General features: G+C 37.5%; 1 protein-coding gene across 2 annotated transcripts in view; it reads right to left on the bottom strand.

Moving 5' to 3' along the window:
* The window catches only part of PRKN (parkin RBR E3 ubiquitin protein ligase), an 809,695-nt gene that overhangs the window by 498,634 nt on the left and 291,796 nt on the right, over positions 1-19,265 (bottom strand). For both annotated transcript variants that reach the window (XM_074862988.1, XM_074862987.1), the window contains exon 5: positions 10,744-10,862. In XM_074862988.1, the coding sequence (XP_074719089.1) occupies positions 10,744-10,862 (119 nt within the window). The remainder of the gene's footprint in view (positions 1-10,743; positions 10,863-19,265) is intronic.

Consider the following 19,265-nt stretch of genomic DNA (forward strand, 5'->3'; position numbering starts at 1 on the left):
CCTGATCTCCTTCAGCGACAGGGCAACCTGCTTATTGGATGAGGGAAAGGCTGTGGATGTTGTCTACCTTGACTTTACTAAGGCCTTTGACACCGTTTCCCACAGCATACTCCTCAAGAAACTGGCTGCTCTAGGCTTAGATGATCGCATGCTTCGCTGGGTAAAAAACTGGCTGGATGGCCGGGCCCAAAGAGATGTGGTGAACGGAGTTAAATCCAGCTGGAAGCCGGTCACAAGTGGTGTCCCCCAGGGCTCGACTTTGGGGCCACTCCTGTTTAACATCTTTATTGATGATCTAGACGAGGCGATCGAGTGCACCCTCAGTAAGTTTGCAGATGACACCAAGTTGGGTGGGAGTGTTGATCTGCTCGAGGGTAGGGAGGCTCTGCAGAGAGACCTGGACAGGCTGGAGCGATGGGCTAAGGCCAACTGTAGGAGTTTCAATAAGGCCAAATGCCGGGTGCTGCACTTTGGCTACAACAACCCCCAGCAGCGCTACAGGCTTGGGGAGGAGTGGCTGGAGAGCTGCCAGTCAGAGAGGGACCCTGGGGGTGTTGATTGACAGCCAGCTGAACACGAGCCAGCAGTGTGCCCAGGTGGCCAAGAAGGCCAATAGCATCCTGGCTTGTATCAGCAATAGCGTGGCCAGCAGGGACAGGGAAGTGATCTTACCCCTGTACTCGGCACTGGTGAGGCCACACCTCGATTACTGTGTTCAGTTTTGGACCCCTCACTACAAAAAGGACATTGAATTACTCGAGCATCTCCAGAGAAGGGCAACGAAGCTGGTGAAGGGTCTGGAGCACATGTCGTACGAGGAGCGGCTGAGGCAACTGGGGTTGTTTAGTCTGGAGAAGAGGAGGCTGAGGGGAGACCTCATCGCCCTCTACAGCTGTCTGAAAGGAGGTTGCACAGAGCTGGGGATGAGCCTCTTTAACCAAGTAACAAGCGATAGGACAAGAGGGAATGGCCTTAAGTTGCACCTGGGAAGGTTTAGACTGGATATTAGGAAGCATTTCTTTACAGAACGGGTTATTAGGCAGTGGAATGGGCTGCCCAGGGAGGTGGTGGAGTCCCCATCCCTGGAGGTGTTTAAAAGTCGGGTCGACATAGCGCTGAGAGATATGGTGTAGATGGGAACTGTCAGTGTTAGGTTAATGGTTGGACTAGATGATCTTCAAGGCCCTTTCCAACCTAGCTGATTGTGTGATTCTGTGATTCTGTGATTCTGTGATTCTGTTTTGTCCAGCTGCTTACAGCAGAAAAACTTAAATGAATACTAAAAATTTATCTGTGGATTACTAACTGGTCAACACCCCCACGAAGAGGGGGAAAACCTTCATTAGAACACTGCATACTTCTATCAAGAAAGTTAAATTAATATAACTACCATGGTTGTGGTTCTATCATGTTAAAGAGGTTTTACACTAATGAAGCTCTAAGGAAAGGTATAATGAGTTTGACCTTTAATACCTTTAGATCACATGTCTATCCAAACAAGACTAATCAATATAACTTAAAGTTAGATGATATTGCCGTTACAGAAGTCTGAGTTTTTACTTATATTTTAGTTACAATTCATTCCAAAACCAGAAAAAAACCCACAAACTCAGACATGAGGCAAAAATGTACAGATTCGGAGGGGGTTCTTCCACAGTGAGGTAGAATAGAGACCTGTTTATAGTTCTTTTAGTGGTAAACAGCTACTTTAATCTGTTTTTAATTAATCACTTTAATTATCAGTAATTAAAAACAAAATATTAATAATAATAATAATTTAGAAATTGCATCAGCTTCTTAACAGCGATGAAGGTACACGTTTAAGAAAACAGTGTGCCATTTGCTAATTTTGCTACCAAAATACCTTAAGTAAATATGGTTACTTTTTCCTCCTAGGCCAGCTGGTGCATCGGATATTCCAGCACCGTAAAAATTAGGAAAAAGTTACTGACCTTTTAGAATTGTTTAATATTAATCATTATGAAAAATGTTGAAATAATGTAGTGCAAGCATGAGCTCTCTGTACCCACAGCTATCTAAGGAATAATACTGGGAAGACAGACGTTTGGCTGTACTTTAATAAAGAAAGAAAATTAGGAGAGTTATGCACTGGGACATCTGAATCTCAGTGGCAGCTGCCATATTAAAAAAACCCCACTGTCGCAGTCCAAGATTTGTTTGTACTGTAATACATTCCATTAACACATCCACAGCACATTATGGTCTTATTGACTAGAAAAAGGGATCCAAAAGATATATAGATACATAGATATAAAGGGGAGACCAAGAAGGATTTACCTACACATACAGCTTAAGATGTCGAGTAGATATAGCTCTAATGTTTAAAATGCTGACAAACGTTCATTGTATCTCCTTTCAACATAAAAGGCTAAGAAACTTTAGAGAGAGGGACTTCCTTTGTGAGGGGAGGAGTTACTGCACGGAGAGAAGGCTGTCTTTACACACTGTTAAGACAATGGTGGCAGAGTTGCCAATCATCAATATGTCAAAAGATGTAAGCTAAAAATATGATAACTTTTCATTTCACTGGCCAACATGACACCCTTTTGCAGTCATATTGTCTGTGCATATGCCAGAAGAGGGAAAGAGCGGTCCCTCTCTGGTTACAGTTTTGCCCCCAAGATCAGCCCAAACTAAAGCCAAATAAGGCATACTTATCACATCTGTTGGTATTCCCCCCCCCCCCCCCCCCTTTTTTTTTCCCAAAGGTATATACATCCAAACAAAAAGATATTAAAAACATTAATAGAAATAGCACAAGACCTATTAAAGAATGAAACAGATAAAGTCCACCATCTGATCTACATGTATACATGATCCCTTGCCACCCAATGGTAAGTGCTCCACATTTCTAAGGATTTCAGGAGAAGTAAGACTTATGAAATACAGGGTCTCTTTTTCAAAGGATCCTTGATTACAATTCAGAGAATGTGCAATGTTACACAAAAGAAATTCAAATGCAACAAATATTTTGGAGGAAACGGGTGTTACCCTGAGCATGGTATTTTTTGCTAGTCCCAGGCTTTCAGTGACATACTGAAATATACATTAGGGGTGTTTTCACCACTGTGTATAAATATCTGAAGGGAGGATGTAAAGACAGAGCCAGGCTCTTTTCAGCGGTGCCCAGTGACAGGACCAGAGGCAATGGGCACAAACTGAAACACAGGAGGTGCTGTCTGAGCCTTAAGGAGAAACTTTTTTACTGTGGGGGTGACTGAGTGCTGGCACAGGTTGCACAGAGAAGCTGTGGAGTCTCCATCCTTGAAGATATTCAAAGGGAAATGGTACTGGGCAACTGGCCCATTGTGGCCCTGCTTGAGCGGGGAGGTTAGACCAGATGACCTCCAGAGATCCGTTCCAGCTTCAACCATTCTGTGAGTCTGTGCTTCTGTGATATCACAGCAACTACGAGGACAGAATACACTAAACACCATCTATATTCCTAGGCACACATCTATCTTCCCTGGCAAAAGAGTTCATGAGACATTTGGTTCAGACTCATGTAAAAGCTAATCTGGAAGTACATTTGGTAACTGTTTTCCTTTTCATTTATGACTGTTGTCACCCTGACTGGAGAAACCCACTTTAGGCTCCACATTAAAGGGCAGTTTTATTTCACAGCATGATTTGAAGTGGTACATAACACTGAAGTAATTTTCCCTCTTTCTAATAATTGGTATTTTTTTTCCAGCTTTTAAGACACTTTATAATGTGTAATCTCACTGAAAACACATACTGCAATAAAGATTATAAATCATGCACAGATATCTCAGAGTTTCCAATAGAATTAGAAGTTAAAACATACTGTCTTATCCCATTACAATGAAAAAAACCCTATATGTTATTTTTTCAACACAGAGGCATATCTGTTTCCTTTGCAAAGTTTATTTTGCATCAAAGAATTGCTGTTCCTGTCTTTTGGAATGGATGGAATAATTTTCTTCATAAATCAAGTATGCATTTATTTTCATTTACTGTATATACATAAATTTAAAAATCAATGTCCAATATAGTGAAATTTGTCTTAAGGGATATTGGAAAAAAAATGAAAGAGGTAGCCAAAAGCCTGAATAAAACTGTATCAAGTCTTCTGAACCCTCCCAACTCTCTTCAGATGGAGTGTAGCACTTTGGGAGTCAGCCTCAATGGTAGTGTCACTATGTAAGGCAAGTGCAAGAATGAGGCTGTCCTTAAATGAGTTCAGTGTGAATTGCAACTCAGAGCCAAAGAAAGAAGTGGAGAAGAAAGAATAAAACGGTTATAAAATAATTTTGCAGTCACCCAATGTTGAATTTTCTTACTCCTATAAGTGACACAGTATCTTAAGCAGTCCTCAGGAACATTTGTTGAAGCAGCCTCCCCAGGGTATGGCTGGATTTAGCAGAATCTAACATATCATCAAAGAAAATGGACTTTTTTTCTTCTGATATTCATATTACTAAAAGCAATGAAGTCACTGGCTGAGCAATGGCAGAATCAGACCTGTAGACCCCATGCAATCATTCTTTGGAAAGTTCCACCAGTAATTCTGGATTCTGGGTCAGCTCAGCACGACATTTATTGAATGCTGATGCCCTGCACCAAGTCACTGCAAGCAATAGCAGAGCAATAAGGAAAAGTGGATGACAAAAACTCCTTATGAGGATGGTACCTGTGGAACTACAGTAAAAATACTAAAAATATTGGCCTCCTTCGTCAGGCCAATTAGTGATAGATTCTCCTTTGCTATCCCTTTCTGACTTAGTGGAAACTGTACAGATTATCTAATGGACATGATAGATCAAGGTTTTGTATCTACTTTAGCATGGAATTGGGCATGAACCACAACCACTTATTATCATAATATAGTTCTGCACTACAAGTCTCAGCAGTTCATATTCAGCAGGTCTGACACTATCAGATCAGGTCATGAGAGAAACGAGTGCACAAAAGAGTACATCTGCCTGTGTAGCAGGTAGGGAGAGGATCAGAATATGCCAAATTTCTCTCTGGCATCCTGGTACAGCTGGGCTTGGGCTACACAACAGAATAACATCTGTATTGTAAGATGTTCACGCACTCTAAAAACACACTGGCTTGCTGGGGAAAAAAAAAAAAAGGCTTATGTTTAAGTATGCTGACAATATAACTAATGCAGGAGGATTTCCTCAATCTGTGGAAACCCTGGAAAAAAATAGTTCCAAGAACTCTTTTTCTCTTCACTGGTCTTCTCAAAACAGCATTAACATCAGTGCCCAGTGGTGGTAATTTAGATGTCAGAATTGAGACATTTTTCATTATTTATGTAGAAAGAAGCACATATACTGAATACATATAATTTCCTGTAAGTACTACTTTTGTCGGCCAAATGAAGGCAAATTAAGCTATTTTTGTACTAACACATTCATTAGCAGGGACTCAACAATAAGTAATTGCTTCACATTTGTTGGTTTGACCAAGGAGCACACATTACAATGGTAACTTTCCTATGCACGGTATTCAATAGAAGTATTTTAACACACAGTGTTTGTCATGTGTTAGCTAAGATGTATCAAAAAATTTTTATCCTCACAGAAAACATGTAATTTTGGAGAGACAAAAACCTGTCATCCAGTCTCAAAAATTCAATTGCATTTTTATTATCTCCCCAGCCTCTGAATGAGATCACACTTCATCACATCACACTCCACTGGGTGGAGTTTATTTTGCAGTTTAGCTTCAAAGGACAAATTGATTTTTTGTAACCTGCTTGCAATATTACTCCAGCAGCAGTAACCAGCAGTGGGGAGAAGCTGACTTAGCAGCAGTAAGAGCTAGGTAATTGCAGAGGTGCTACTTGTCCCTTTCAGTCAGCCTGACTCGATGCAGTGAGCAGTACTCCTCTCTTTCTCTGTCACTGAGCCAGGTATACAAGTAATGAATTCCAGGAAAAATATGTGAACTGAAATGAGCAGTGGTGAGAGGTAGTACACTGTGGAATGGAATTGCACAATGATATATTAAAAAAACCCAACAAACAGAGATCAAAAGTAAACTGCCTTTTTATTTTATACTACTGAAAATCTCTGCTAAGTTAATATTCATTTAAGAGAAAACACCCTCCTTAAAAAACACTATTAAAACAGAGTTAGGAAGTAAGAATTTGAAGCAAATGGCTGTATTAAAGATCTTTCTCTTCCTAGGAAATATGAAAGTATCAGATTCAAAATACTACACTATCATGTATTAGGAAGGCCACTTAAACTGGCTATGACCTGTTATTTGCCATAGTGGAAGGCACTGGAAAGATACTAATGCTTTTCCCTTGCAGAACTGTGATGTACCACACAGCCTATGCTAACTGACAAGCTACCTAAATGATAAGCTTTTCATGGTGCCAGAGAAATAAAATTCAGCAAATGTCCATTTCTTTGTTAGTTTTAAGATGAAAACCAATAGATGAAAGCAATATCCCTAATATGACAAAAGATGAAAGAGCAGTTCTGTGGCAGAGATAGTTTAACAAAACCCATGAACACAGGAGACTCCTCTGGAGTACAGGGGGCAGGGACAACAGCAGGACTGTCTGCACCAGCCACTGAATAAAATCCAGATGTGCTGTCAGTGCCAGAAACTAAGTCTCATCTCAGTTGCACAGAGTTAAATCAGATCCAAATATAACTTCCCATGTCTGAAAAGATCTGAAATAATGATGTGATCTATAAGGAACACTTGAAAACTACAGAAGAAGCTGTGCAAAACGCCTTTGGTGCTTGTAATAGAGGATATATTGAAAACTCAACCAGTAGTACCAAGGACTTAATGTGAAGAAATACCAAATAGTAATGAGTCATGAGTCCCCACAACAGAAATGGCCTCACCTTAGTGCCAGTGGCTGAGTGTGAAGACCTGAAGTCTACTTACCGCACTTCAACCCAGATTCTTACTCTGGTTGAATTCTGGATTATGACAAATAGATACTGAGTCAAATGTTACTGTCTTCCATACCAGGAGTATGTCACAGAGTCGGTTACACTGAAAAAGTGTGCTTTATGTGCATAGCTTGGTGTATACCAGTTTGCAGAATCAAGCCTTCCATTTGCAGATATGCATTTTCCTTTTCATTATAGTGTTAACACTGTGAATGTTAACACTGCTATGGCTCCAAAAAAAGAACTGTAAATGTGACTGCTATAATCAGTTTTTTTGGTGTTTTTCATTTTTTTGCTGGAAAGAAAATCTCAATCATGGCTACTGAAACAAACTGCAGCATTGTATGTATATGAAATACATATTTTTAAAAGCTTAAAAGCAACAAAAAATATAAAACTGTGTGAAACTAATGACTAAAATTTTCGAGCTATTTGAAGAAAGTTGCTGGCACACTTGTAGGTGGTCTGCATAAGACTCCCACACTACAATCTTTCCAAGGCATGCTTTTGTGCTTGATTAATTAGAGAAACTAGGGAGAGGTGATACTTTTGCAGTGACTGATGTTTTCTTATAATTAAATCAGTCTGGTATATATCTCCCATCAAGCATTAGGTCATGAAACGTTCATAAAACGCCAACCGACGTGTCAACTGGAAAATTACAAATTTAATATTTAGATTGATGTCTTTGGTAAAAATAAAAACAGTGGGCTCTTTAATTTCATAGAAATATGGTATCATAAATTTACTCTGAGCATCATACATTAAAATAATGCTATGCAAATAGGCATGACAGTTAAATAAGGTTTTAGAATAAGACTGGTTAAATGAATAAGTAATATTTTAAAATGTCAGTCAACACACCATGAAAAAACAAAGCTCAATTTAATTAGGTTGGTCACTTGTGGTTTAGGTAGGAAGAGGACTTAACATGTAGAGTAAGTTAAGGCTGCCCAAAGCTTTGTGTGGGTTTTACATAGGTATTCACTTTCATCTCAATAAAAGAATTAGTGTAACAAATGCTGGCTTACATGGTGCTTTGCTGCTTATGGCACAGAAGAGCTTCTCAGGAAACTTGCTGTGTTGCTGTGCAAAGGTCAGGCACAGTTTATGGTGAATTGGAAAAAAAAAGACCCTAAAAAAATGGTTTTGCTGACAAATCTGTAGTATGGTGGTACAGACAAGCTTTTTAATAGTTTGCTTATGTCAACTTTATTTTGACTAATTTCTCTATAAAAGGAAAATAATTGTAGTACCAGTAGAGGTGTCTATCAGCAATCATTGGCATAGTCCAGTGGGAATGGAAGGGAAAGATAGAGAGTTTGGGGGAATATACTAGCTTGCACGTTTTTGGTTTTTTTTAAATGTGCACAAAAGTCAAGTGATTGACAGTAATGTTTTCAGCCTGACATAACTTGCCTACTGTAGACTGAAATGCATTGAAGAAAGCAGAGTAGATATAACGCACTTGCTGGGAAGACCACACTTTTGCCTAGCATTAATGCAGAGAGGTGTCTACACTGTAGTGAAAAATAAACAGGGCTTAGTATATATTTCAAGCTTCCTCAGCTGGAATTATTTTCTGTCTCCATGGAAGATGGACCAGAAAGTTACATGGTTACAAGGCTAGGCGCATGCCAAATCTGCACCTAATTTCCATAACCACAGGACTGAGGTAGACAGTATGTATTTATAAAACAAACTGACAGTTGCATAGCACATTCATGGCAATAAGTGTGCCCATATTGCACATATTGCATTTTGGAAGTCTTGAGGACTGCCAGCCCAAACTACTGGAACAGCACTGTTCTTAACTACCGTTTTCCACTTGAATTTGAGAGGAAAAGAGTAACAGCAGATTTTGGTTTGGGGAGAAAGTAATAAGAACCTTAAGTATAAATTATTTTCATAGACAAGTATTATTAAAAAACTAAACCAGACAAAAATTATAATTTGATCCTCTCTAAAAGATACTTCCCTTTTCTCTTTTGTACTTTTATGCTGAAATACCTTCTCAAATCTTCTGAAAGCTGGGATTTTTTGAATCAATCCTGAAAATCACAAATGTTTCCACTATGAGTTTCCATCTACTTTCTTTTCATATATACCGTAAAATATGCTAATAGAAAGAAGAAGTAGCTGCACTCTGCTCATGCTTGTGTATATTTATTGTGCTATTGATCCTGTATTTGCCAAAAGAATGTAGGCTCGTGTATATTCCAGACAATCAGATACAAATAGGCCATACTGGAACTTTTTACAACAGAGTTTTTATTGTGGAGTTATGAAGAATTCTTGGGAGACAATAAAGAGGTTGGGGATTTTTTAAGTCTCCAAAATGAACTCTATTTAGCAGATACTGAAAAGACTGAAGAGTTTGAAAATTTACTTAGGTCTACTTAATACAAGGAACATAACAATTCCAAACCAAACGACACAGGTGTGAAAGTCATCATTTCCAAAAGTGGGAAGCCACTGCGTCTAACAAAGGACACATGTTGTGTGCTGTCAATGCAATACACAAGGTTCAAACTCATCCAGTGGTAACAGCAATGTCTTTCAGCAGCTCTGACTGCTTGTATGCAAGCTGAATACAATGTCATCTGTGTTTTTATCCATCCTAAATATTACACCATTAGAAATGCACATCTATGGCAACTTCTTGTGTATCTTATATATGATTCAAGCCTATACTAATCATCAATGTTTAAATGTAACTTCTGGGAGAAAACAAATCCCTTTAGATGTGTTCATTTGGAACACCACAAAATGCAACACTACCAAGCCTCTGAAATAATGAGAGATAGTCAGGTAATTCCAAAATAGCAGCAGAGCTTGAGGAGGTTTGTTGTTGTAGCTTTTTGAATTAGATGTGTATAAGCATTGCTACAGTTTATTCTTTTCAATGAGAATATAAGAATTGGGTTTTTAAAGGGTCTCACGGTGCTATTAGGTGTAAAGACATTGAAGCATTGGGCTACATCAAGGACATGTAGCTGAAATAAACCACTTTAAACCACAGCCAAAGACAATTAAAACACTTAAATGTGCCAAATATGAAAGCTCCCCCCGCCTTCCTTCAATCTATAGCATGGTAAGGCTCAGACTCCTGCAAAACCTAAGCTGCTCACGTAACAAACTCAGTTGACAAACATTGTGATTTATGAGATAGGAAGGACACTCATTTCCCAAGTAGCAAAAGCAGTGAAATTCAGCATCACTTAGACAAAAAAAAAATTCTAAAATTTACACTACTGCACATTCAAGTCAAACAACACTCTCCCATTTTAGGATGCAAACCAAGCTTGACAGACCTCCTATTAACTTTCTGTTCTGGCACGATAACTGTTCCTTGACTTTACATGTGGCAACTAGGCTGAAGAGATTAATATTCTCAACTGCCCAGCCACTTAATCCCTCCTTATCTCATTCCACAATGGTCACAATCAAGACCTGAATTCAGGTTTTTCTGTGGCCTTAACAACTGCTCCAAGCTTTGGACAAGCATCTATAATTTCAACTCCTTAGCACCCATGTAGTTGTACACATTGTGCATACTACCAGGTTAATCATTAGTCCTTAAAATATAAAGCTAAGAATGTCTTTACAGGATTGGAGGTCTAGTCTGCAATGTGTTCCTTGTGTGTGCTGCAAATAATGGAGAGGAGTGAAATTTTCACAAACCTTTGAATTACTCAGTTGTAAGCAACAAGAAAAAAATTAAGTAGAAATGCATATATACATAGCCACACGTATGCAAATAGGTAAAATGAGATATATCATTTTCATATACTCCGAAAACTTGAAAGAAACAAACAAAAAAGCTTACCCTTGCCAACGTCAGTGTTCCTTGTTTACATACACTGCAGCGGACCCTCAGTTTCCCAGGTTTCACAGCTTGACAGAAATTTTTGCAAAAAACATAAAAACTGTTGTAACTAGCTGCGCCTGTCAGGAAGAAAAAAAAACAGCAAACAACAACATTTGATGTATACTGAAAATCAGTAACAAACTGTCATGAAAGGTTTCTACTTGTCTCTATAAGTGATAAATAAAAAACCCAGGCTGACTAATTTTAAGGCCTGAAGACAGCATTGTGATCATGTTATCTTGCCTGCTCTAGTTCTTAACATCTTTCAGTAACTCCTGCTTCTTGATCAATAGCTATAGGTGAACTCCACCATAATATCTAGAAAATGCATCCTGTCTTGAGTTTGAGTTTACCACTGATGAGCACCAACTGTAATCTTTGGCAAGTGGTGTATGAGATTAATTACCCCAGCTCTCCTTAATTTGCATCTTCTAGTCTAAATTTGTCTAGCTGCAAGTTTTAGTGAGTTGAAATTGCATGAAAATGTCCTTGGATGAAATTTCAAAAATCAGTTTGACTGATATCACAGCAAGAAAAAAAATATTTAATTTAGAAAATTTAGTTTTATTCATGGAAGACTGGGAACCATTTCTTTATTCTTGCTGGCAGCGGTATAACCTCGCAAAGTTTGTAGACTGCTGCCAAGATATTAGTCCAAGTAAATTTTCAAGGAAAATGAAATGAAATGCATTCTGTTCTGTGAAACTATGGAACAGAAGATGATAGGGAGAGAATTGTGTAAGCCTGGGGCAATGCTAATGAATTTGATTTCACATGCAATCCTGATTACTGTTTTAAGTAAACCACTTTTCAGAATGGCTATTGTTCTTCCTTAGAAAAATGATGGTAGACTCATACAGTGGTTTTCATCTAGACTAGACATCTCCCAGTTCAGAGATTCAAACTTATTATCAGAAGTTGAACTGTGACCAGAATAAAGTTTTTAATGGATTTTTCCCAATATCAAGAGGAACAGTTGTGGAGATCTGACCCATCAACAGTGGTGAACTTCAGAATCTACAGCAGTCCCTTTGACATCAAAAGTTTTTCACTGTCTTCTTACCCATTCTCCTACCTCTCCCTACATTTGTCAGCAATATACTTTTTAGGTATATTTGAATCCTAGCATGTTACTGCAGTAAATATGATCTGGAATAATATTTTTAAACATGACTGACTTGCTTTATTTTCACATGATAAGGGTCAGATCCTGTGTTCCGCCAATGAAAATGCCTATCGATTTCATGTTACAAGTACTCATAGGTGTCTTAACATAAATGTGCAGCTAGTTTCCAAAAAGCAACTTCAGAGAACTATGTCATCCAAAAAACTTTGTTTGTAAGAAAAAGTATGTAGATGTCTTCAAAGAAGATGTCCACTGCTGAAAGAAGAAATTTTATAACACTTTTTCAAGTTTTCCGAAACATAACCTACATAAGAATACATCAGTGATGTATCCAATACTAATTTTAGTCAACTGATCTATGAAGTGTTTTCATTATTCTTCCCCGGGGAATATTAATCATCATAGCAGAACATAAAGCATAACAGAATTTAAACTGAATTCAGTTTTTGTGGAAAATTAACACACATCCATACATTTGCACACACAGAAATTTTCATATGAGTAAGTGCAACTCAAAAGGTTGAGAGCACACTTCTCAGTTCAGTCTAAAACACAGTTCTGAGATTAAAATAGTTCAACTAAAGAGAAAAAGGCTTATGCTGAACTATTTAATATATGGCACAGAGTTGAGAGGTGAATTCAAACTAAATATGACAAAATTTTGGACATTTGGATCTCTATTCACTCATATTTTGCCTGAGGCTCCTAACATTAGGACTGAGAGCACATCTGGATTAGACCTGATTGGAGCTAGAATCCACAACAAAAATCTAAACTATGGTATTGCAAATGAGGAGGAGTACAGTTGCAAATGATTGAATTTTACTTTTGGCAATTCCTCTATGCAGTATCAGCAGGTCAATCAATAAACAAAAAGGCAGTACCTTTAGCACAATTCAGAGGAAATACTACATGACTTAAGTAAGCAAGAATGCTATTGCTAATATAGGTCCACAATAAGCAAGATGATTCCTGACTTGGTCTCAAGCACAGAAAGTGGGACCAGAGTCCTTTATCTATTTTGTTATCACCAGTCTTCTTCTGTTGCTTTGATTTCTTATACGGGCAGTCTAATGAGACTAATGAGACTGCTGCTTCTATTCGCATGTAGAAGCACTTATCCTGAGGAGATCAATGATGCCACTACTGACTGTCCTAATTCAGTCCTACTCTCCAGAAGGATTCCTGCCATGACTCTAATGAAACCCTTCCAGTCAACCAGAACCATCTTACTGAGTACATGAGCCCTTAGAGAATAAAATATTTTGTTAATTGGGCTGATGCCTTTCCTGATCCTGTCCTCCACTCCCTGATGTCTTGTGTCCCTGTCTCACTTTTTATACCAAGTTTATTTCAAGCAGTAGACTACTTGAGACAGGAATCTGCTTTCTGCCTGCTTTGTGTTCTAAGCTCATTCCATCTGGACCCAAAGATAAAATTGTATTATTGATAATACTCTGCAAAATATTCACAGGATAGTATGGCATAAATCAGCATGACTGAATACTGCAGTAAAAAATAGCAGTTATAGGAGAGGCCTAAAATGAGACATATTGCTGATTTACTATAGAGGATAAATCTTATGCATTAGCTTGATATTTACTCTGTGAAAAAATAGACTATGTTAGCTCAATATTCATTTTTCTTAGCACTTTCCATTTTTTTCCTTTTTCATGAATATATAAAGTACCTCCAAACACATCCCCTATGCACAAATTTAAAACAGAGGAAACAAATTTATAATATAATGAGTTGGAGCAGTTAAGCAGCACAGATCTATTCAGAGAACCAGAATAAGTTTTGAAATGTCTGCTATAGCAAGGCTGCTGGAGAGGCACAACATGACAAGAGGAATGTTCTGATTTTAGGAGGAAAGTGTAAATGGAGATTTTCAGCAATCCATTCACCATTTTATGCAGATGTGCTGATCTCATTCTCACAAAGTGCAGTTACATGTCCTGAGCAGCATCAGCAGGAGTACAGAAGACTGAATTAAAACCACAAATGCTATAAGTCGGCATACAGTACAATACTGATGGCCAACATTAAACTCTTTACTGAGTTGTTAATGTCACACTGTATTTTAGCATGGCCCTTGACTGAGACTGCATCCCCTTAAATCCCTTTTCAGAGGAACTGCAAAAAATAGAAACAAAGAAATCTGTTTTATGAATCAGCTTTGATGTAGCAACATTAACCAGAACTGTAATTATGGCACCATGCCAGTAATCACTAAAATATCTTCAGAACCAACCTTAGAACCTCGTCTTTCCTCATTCAATCATGGTCTATAAGCTTTCATAAAGCTTTCCATTAATATTTTATATTACTGGCACTCAGCTAGAATGTGCAGGCACAGCAAACTGTAAGTTTAAAGGAATGGAAGTCCCTTTATAAATGCTGATTCTGATACTGAATGTGAGCATTAATGTCATAAATAAATAAATAAAATTATAACTACTAGTCTTCTTTGCAGTTACATACATTGGTGGGCAGAAGAAGACTGAGGGAAAAACAAATGTGCTATATCTGCATTTATTCTTTTCTGAGAAGGTAAAGTCACAGCAATCCTAATTTTCAGGTCCATATTCCAAATGTTTATCTGTGGGGCAGAGGTCCCATAACAGGCTCTTTTGATGATCAATGATTCATCTGTTGGTCTGGACACTCTATTCTAGCCTTCCCACACCAGCTGATACCTCTGCATGTCTTTTGAGAAGCCATTTATCTTGAGTCTCTTACCCTTAAAGATGGTGCAACAAGGATCTGTCATTTTGTTGAGAATTATTTTACTTTAATTACTGTAAACTGATAAAGATTGCAGTACGACATAAAGCAAGAAACTTTTTGATCAAGAATGGCTATTGAAGGTTCAAAGACCTTCCAGAATTCAATGCAGAAGTATGCATAGGCTAACCTACTAAGATAGCTCTGGTAATGAGATAAATTGTAGCCTTAGGTCATGCTACAGTGTTAGAAATAAATGATTTTAATTTTTATTATCTTTCTATATTAACAATCAAATAACATGACAGAAGACATAAAGTAATATAACATATTAACCTAAATTCATCAGATCTCCTTTCTAATATCCAGAAATAATGTCTAAAAAAACCTGAGTTTAAGCCCTGTGTAAACTGAATTGCTCAAGCTAAGTCATCAGAGGTGGGGTTAAGGATCCATTTTGAAACTTTTGAACGAATATCCTCCAGTGTTGGGGGACAGCATCCCTGTTATTCAGGAATGGATGATAGGTCAAGAAAAGCAACAACAATAATTTTTCTCTGATTCTGTACTGAATGCAATTCTATAGGATATTCAATAGCTTCTTAAATATATAAGAAATAAATCCCAGCTAGAATTATAATGACCACTATGTAATTAACATGATGTTGTGGTACTGACTGCCACTTTTTCTACCAGTGTCCTTAAGGATTCTAGTGAAGCTTGCAACTGCTGGAGAAACTTAATGAGTTCTCACTTAGAAATATCAAAAGTGTGTCTGAAGGCAATACTAGAGTAGGGAGATGAGAGAAAGATCAAGAGAAAAGTGCTGGAGCAAGACAAAGCATCAGGAGGCACAGAAATATCCTAAGTACCCTCTCCATAAACTCTTCTGTAAGCCATCTCCACCTCAGTTTTCTGTATTCAAGGGTGTCTAAGGTCTAGGGCCCACCATCATAACCTTGGCTCGGCCTTCTAAGGAAATGACCAAGTCGTGTGAAAGAGCTGTGAAAAAGTTTGTAGAAGGATAAAAGTAAAATGGCAGAGAGAAAGAGTTGTGGAGATAGAGTCACTAGGCCAAGTATTCAAGGAGAAAAGTACCAACATGGGTAGTTATAAAATCTCAAAGGAAAAAATAAGGGGGTCATTTGATCTGATACTGTATGTTGAGAGCTCACAGTTTAATGATCCAAGATACACAGATGGCAGGTTTCATGCATGCTCATTGGTCTCCATTAACATCTTCCTCAATCTTTTTCTATTAATTTGGATTCTGCTTTTCTCTCTAGTGTATTTTCTATATTACTGCTTATTGATGTAGATCTTCAAATTAGCCATAGAAAAGAAATGAGGAAGGTTCAAATAAGCCACACTGCAGGTTGTATAAGATCAGACCAACTGCTTTCTCCTCTTTAGTTTTAGAGAAGTATACAATGAATTACCCAGACCTGAATATCAGAAGTCTGAGATAGAATTTTCCTAGTTAAAAAGGAGGAGTGGGTCTGATAGACAGTCTGTTGTTCCACTTCCAAAAGCAATTTATTGATCATTTTATATCTCCAACACCTCCAGTAACTTTTAAACAATGTACATCTAACAGGGACCAGTCTAATATGTATAGCTTATATGTATGAATATATATGTACTTGTACATATGTGAATTATACATATATATGTATAATGTAAATATATGAGGCACACACTTTGTTGTCGTGTAACTTTAAAAGGTTTAATAAGAATTCAGAAAACAATCTCTATTTTCTGGTTTTCACTTTTAAATATCATCAGATAAAGCCATTACAGGCTAGGTTTAGTAAAGTGCCTGGTGGTTTTCTCTATCAAGTTCATTTAATTATGTTGATTTTACCAGCCAGAAAAAATTTATGAAGATATGAATGCAAAAGGCTGCTCATTTATGATCAATGTCAGGACCTGTCTTCTCATCCCAGTGAGACACCCTCTCTCTTTTCTACCTCTTCAAAGCTAATTTCCTCACAAATATCCCATCACAAAAAGTATTAAAACTTTTATCTCTCTTTAGTTTTATACGTAAAGAGAAAGTAGCTTTCTCTGATGTGTGTCCCAGTGTTTTGTACTGTCTCCCCATTTAGATTTTTAAGGTCCTTAGGACCTGAATTACCTCCTTTATTCTGTGTTGTTAATGATGAACATGCTGTGGGAGCTTTATACATGTTAGTGATAGCACAGACCAATTATTTTGATATGCATGACTAGTTAATCAGAAAACATTAGTCATAATGACTATAGACCTGATCCTGAGATCTCTAATCAGTAAAAACACCCATTATCATCCATATGACTGTTTAAGTGAATAAAATCTCAATAGGGATATTAGAAGCTAACCTACGGTTTTCATTTGAACTGCATTTTCATATAGATGATAATGATTACTGAGTCTTTCCTTTAACTCAGCTATTTAAAAGAGGACACAGCTACAGGAAGTCTTTCAACAGACTGAAAATTACATAAAGCTAACATTGTTTCAGATTCCATTATATTTACATTTAGACTAGCTGTGATTTGTAAAATGTAGACTGACTGTCAGAGACCGTTCAAACCATTTTAGCAATTTGCACTCGTATAATGAAAAATACATAGTTAGAAGTAAACAAAAAAAAGTATTTTTCCAACTGTCCTCACATTAAGTACTTTGCTTGATTCAACACAGTAGGAGGAAAAACATCTGTAGTATAAGCCCAGTAGTCTCAAAGTAGTGAAAAGTTCCACATAAAGCTAAATTAAAAAAAAGTGTGCAGGTTCACTTGTGCACCTAAAAAAAGAGACGACTTAAAAGATCCCATTCACTTTCCAAAAATACAATTATGTTCTGCCTTTCATCTTTTCTAACTGCCTGTCGTTACCTGCAAAGATTTCACAGAGCACATAGCTTTCTACCCAGGCACATATATGCAGATGCACACACTGATAAAACTTTTCTACCTGTTGATGATGATACTTATTCTTTATGATGCCTATCTAATTTAGACCATGAGAATGGCATTTATTTGACAGCTAGATTCATCTAAACTGGTTGTGCTATATTCTGGTGAGAAAAACGGGCACTTTTATGGTTTGATTCAATTCATCCTAAAGTAGATATAAAAAGATATAAATATGTCAGATAAATTGTGCCTAAAAGGGTCTGTCTCTTTCTCTTGTGGGGATTTAGGACTACTAGGTCTAGTAGAGATATCTACATTGCAAACCTCTAAAATTAGGTGAGATGAATCCTACTTGGTGATGCTGTGTACAAGAACTCATGACAAACAGCTGCGGTATTTTGAAGTATTGATAACAATATTAAATAGACTAAACCTTAAAAAATCAATTCCCTTTCTTGAGACTCAAGTATGATTTGCAGAATGTCTATGGGTCTCAGGTAATCAAAGTATACAGAAGACACAGCTACTTAGAAAAAAGAAATGGACTTGTCATTGTAACAAGGACTACAAATGAAAGTAAGAGAGGATATTACAAAGAGTTGGAATTTAGTAATTCCAAACACAGGGTGTAATGCCTGTGTAAGAAATGGAATATTTGAAGTACTTGACAAAGACAACAGTGGGGCCTTTATCTTTCTAACTCCTTCCTTCCCAGTGAAAAATTCTGTGTACAAAAATCTCAGGAGGCTTCTATTAATTAAAAAAATGCAAAAAGAATAGTATTTGATCTATTTTAAATTTCTGGAATTTGGAGTAGGTAGGGAAAAAGTTTATTAGGTGTCCTCTTTCAATCTTTATCATGAAAGAATCTTCTGCTTCCCTTTCTGAGCCCCAGCTTCATTTACCTTTACTTTCATTCATGTTTCACCCAAGTTCTTCCTTCATTATCTTGTTACCCAGCTAATGTGTAATTACTTCTCATTCCCTTTCCTGACCTCTACATAAACTTCATCTTTCTTTTACTTCTCACAATATACTCTTCTCTCCTTCAGTTTGCTCTCTGCTTTTCAGACAAAGAAGTAAACTTCAACACTAAAGCTAGTATAGTTTGTATTAACATAAGCAATACAAGAAAAAAATGATGATTCCGCCAGACAGCAAAATACAGGAAGAAAAAAAACAAAAACCACCAAAATTTCATGAGGCTGCTGAAAGCTTGGCAAATGATACATGGGACACAAACAGTGATACTTTGTACATCACGAAGTGTTCAAGACTAAGGGTGTCAAAAGGTCTCCCTGAAAATGTACTCCTTATGCATGGGGAAACCACTATGCACCAACCATAACATTCCTTGCAAAACACCATCCTGAGCTGCTTTTTACCTTCAGTGTGACCTGCAGTAAAACAAGTGGCTGAAACTGGCTTATTTGTAGTTGAAGGCAGGGACTTCTGGGTTTAAGCCTAAGCACATAATGGGAAGCAAACCTGCTGCAGAAAACCAAGCATGAGTGGCACAGATCCTGCAGCGCAGGCTTCAGTATGAGCAGCAGATCCAGTGAGGCACAATTGCAGCAAATAAACTGAGCAATGTTTACAAATTAAATGCCAGTTGTACTGATCAGCTCCAGCATGGCTCTGTTTTCCTCCTTTTGGTCCAAGTGAATTTGGGAATGTGCACACTTTCTTGAGATTTCTGTACAGACAGCCGCATGCTTAGGGAAGTA

This window comes from Strix uralensis, chromosome 3 (genome assembly GCF_047716275.1).
Source record: "Strix uralensis isolate ZFMK-TIS-50842 chromosome 3, bStrUra1, whole genome shotgun sequence".
NCBI lineage: Eukaryota > Metazoa > Chordata > Aves > Strigiformes > Strigidae > Strix > Strix uralensis.